Source organism: Gobio gobio, assembly GCF_949357685.1.
Source record: "Gobio gobio genome assembly, chromosome: 3".
Classification (NCBI taxonomy): Eukaryota; Metazoa; Chordata; class Actinopteri; order Cypriniformes; family Gobionidae; genus Gobio; species Gobio gobio.
This window is the reverse complement of record NC_137099.1, coordinates 58,019,281-58,021,951: the sequence shown is the minus strand read 5'-3', so window position 1 is coordinate 58,021,951 and position 2,671 is coordinate 58,019,281. Positions and strand designations below refer to the sequence as shown.

Sequence of the window (2,671 nt, the reverse complement as noted above, 5' to 3'; positions counted from 1 at the left end):
TAAAAATCTCTGTCCACATGAAAACGCAAAACCGCGCTATGATTGGCGGTTTGATTTCCACATCCACGGCACTGATGCACTGAGGGATGCCATGGGCTCAGTGAAACCCTTCTACGAGTTAATTTACTTTGGAATCAGTGACAGGTAACTGTATACACACAGGGGCAGGTCTCAAGTGGACTGAAGCTTCACACACGCGCCTTACTATGTCAAATTATTGCATTCTGGCGCCTCTGTTCAGCAATACCATGAGATAACTGCACATGGATCTGTATACATGTGATAAGCGCTGTTAGCCGTCATTAAAAGCTACCCATTAGTCTGAACCATGAGAGGCATCAAAGCTTCTCCTGCATCATACGCAAATATCTCCTTTTGTGTTACAACAAATAAAGAAGGTCATTCTGCAGATTCAGTGACATAAGAAAGTGCTTGATGTGTGTGTTTCTGTGTCTATTTCTGACCCAGCAGGCACAGGATGAAGACTCCAACGTCAGTCAGACATTGGTTTGATGTCTAAATCCAACATTTGTTTGACACCCCCCCCCCCCCCCCCCCCCCCTTAACATTTTAGCATTAGTTTGACCTTTTAACATTAGTTTTTCTCTGGCTGCTGTAACTGTGTTTGATATGGTAAAAACTGTAAGAGAAATTGTGTTCAGATGATAAAGATATGATCATCGTGTAGTGTTTGATTCACTGATCATATTCAAAGTCTATTATTTGTTTAGATATCATGTTATTAATTTCAACTTTTTTATGATTTTTTTATTTTCTTTTGACAGTCCAGTCCTTATTCCAACCAAAATTAAACTTTTATCTGACGTTAGAGCTTGACGTCAAACAAACGTTGGGTTTAGACATCAACTCGACTTTCATTTTCAACCAAAATATGACGTCTGACTGACGTTGGATTAGTTGGAGTCCAACGTCTTTCTGACGTCACATTGACATACTGTGCCTGCTGGGGAAAGTTGACTAGTTTTACCTGTGACGTCAAGCTGAACTCCAGGAATCCCCGTCCATTTTCCATCCTCACTGTGTGTAGTAAATCTGCAGTAGTAGACGTGTTTATCAGCTTCTGTTACAGCCGTCAAAGTGAGACTGGAAGTGTGTTTATCTTTATCTTTACTCGAACACTGAACTCTTCCTCTCTTCTCTGAACACAGACCAGGTGGTTCACTAAAAACAGTTTTGATCCAGAAAACTTCTTTGACCTTATACCCATCAGGATATGTTGCAGTGCAGGATATTGTCACTGATGATCCCTTTAATGCACAAACATATGAAGAGCTGTAATTCACTCCCCAATCCCGCTGACCATCAACCGCTGTAACACAGACATGAGGAATGAAGAGGCTTTCATGTGTTTTAGAGCAATATACAAAAATATCTGTTCACTTTTGAGCATTTCTCTGTTATCTGACAGCAAAACACTCATGTCCGTTTATAAGTGTGAAGAGCTCAATCATCTTTAGTTCAAATATCTGTATCTCACCCGCAGTCATGATCACTACGATCAGAGGAAGAGACTTTATGAGAGACGACACCATAGTGACTTCTGCAATCAGAAAACGGACAATTATGACATTATGAGCATCATCGACACACAACATCACAAACTCTGTTTGACAGATGAAGCACACGATGATCTGAGAATAATCCACGGCTCATTGAAGGCTTGACGTGAACTGATGAAGTTTCTCATGTCAGGCCTCGTGTGTCTAAAGAGCTTCACACAATATTTACATCTACAGCAGAGATTGAGCTTCTGGAGTCCGAATCACTTCATCAAACCAACATTCACCGACAACAGTTTTACAAATATCACTCGTAGCTGAACTGAATTATTATAAATAATGTTTAAAATGGTCTTACCGCTCTGCAGTGTCGATGTGTCAGTGTCGACGCCCAAAAGAGAAAAACATCCGCAGTTTAAGCATCAAACGCCTTGTTTTTACACTTTATGAAGTGCAGCTAAAAATTATGAGTGACCACCATCTCAACTACACAAGATCAACTGGAGAAGAAAGTTAATGTCTGCAGATGTCAAACACACGTCAAGCTTTATCTCTGTGGAGATCACTGTTGTGAAATCTGTGTGAGAGAATTTGTGAAAGATGTTTGCTTTGAGACAAACACTACAGCTCTTAGTGTCACTTCCTCTTTCTCACACAAACTCTGTGTTCAACACATGAAGCGGTGGACGACACACACACAGTCCTAACCATCAGCAACTACATTGTGTGTAAGTGGGTCAGTGCCAGTTTCTGACAGACAACTCAAGCTCTCAGATACCAGACCGACGACAGATACAGGAAGAACAGTTTTAATGGTCTTAAAAACACTACATCACTAACAGATCTATTTCATAACTCCCAAAAATGGCCCAGTGGTGCTCACAGCAGAGCCAAATGACCTCCAGCTGCTCCTCTGTGGATCTATGGGTGGAGGGATGGAGTTATGGGTCGGTTAGGGTGTGGTTGGACCGTCTAGCTCCACCCTTTACACCCACATCACATCCAGAGGGGAGGAGCTGGACGTCTCGCTCCACCCATGGCTCTGCAGTGAGCAGCCTCTCAAAATGGAGGAATTACATCCATTACTCAAATCTTTTCTGCTCTTCCATTGACTTTACTGTCATCTAGTGGTCAAAAACATGAAGTGCACT

General features: G+C 41.8%; 1 protein-coding gene across 1 annotated transcript in view; it reads right to left on the bottom strand.

The window, feature by feature from the left end:
- LOC307123057 (B-cell receptor CD22-like) overlaps positions 1 to 2,152 on the bottom strand; it is a 13,263-nt gene extending 11,111 nt beyond the window's left edge. The window contains exons 1-3 of the mRNA XM_079811445.1: positions 1,879 to 2,152; positions 1,499 to 1,561; positions 989 to 1,330 (exon numbers count right to left, since the gene is read on the bottom strand). Of these exons, the coding sequence (XP_079667571.1) occupies positions 989 to 1,330; positions 1,499 to 1,553 (397 nt within the window). The 5' untranslated portion in view covers positions 1,554 to 1,561; positions 1,879 to 2,152. The remainder of the gene's footprint in view (positions 1 to 988; positions 1,331 to 1,498; positions 1,562 to 1,878) is intronic.
- Positions 2,153 to 2,671: the final 519 nt, after the last annotated feature.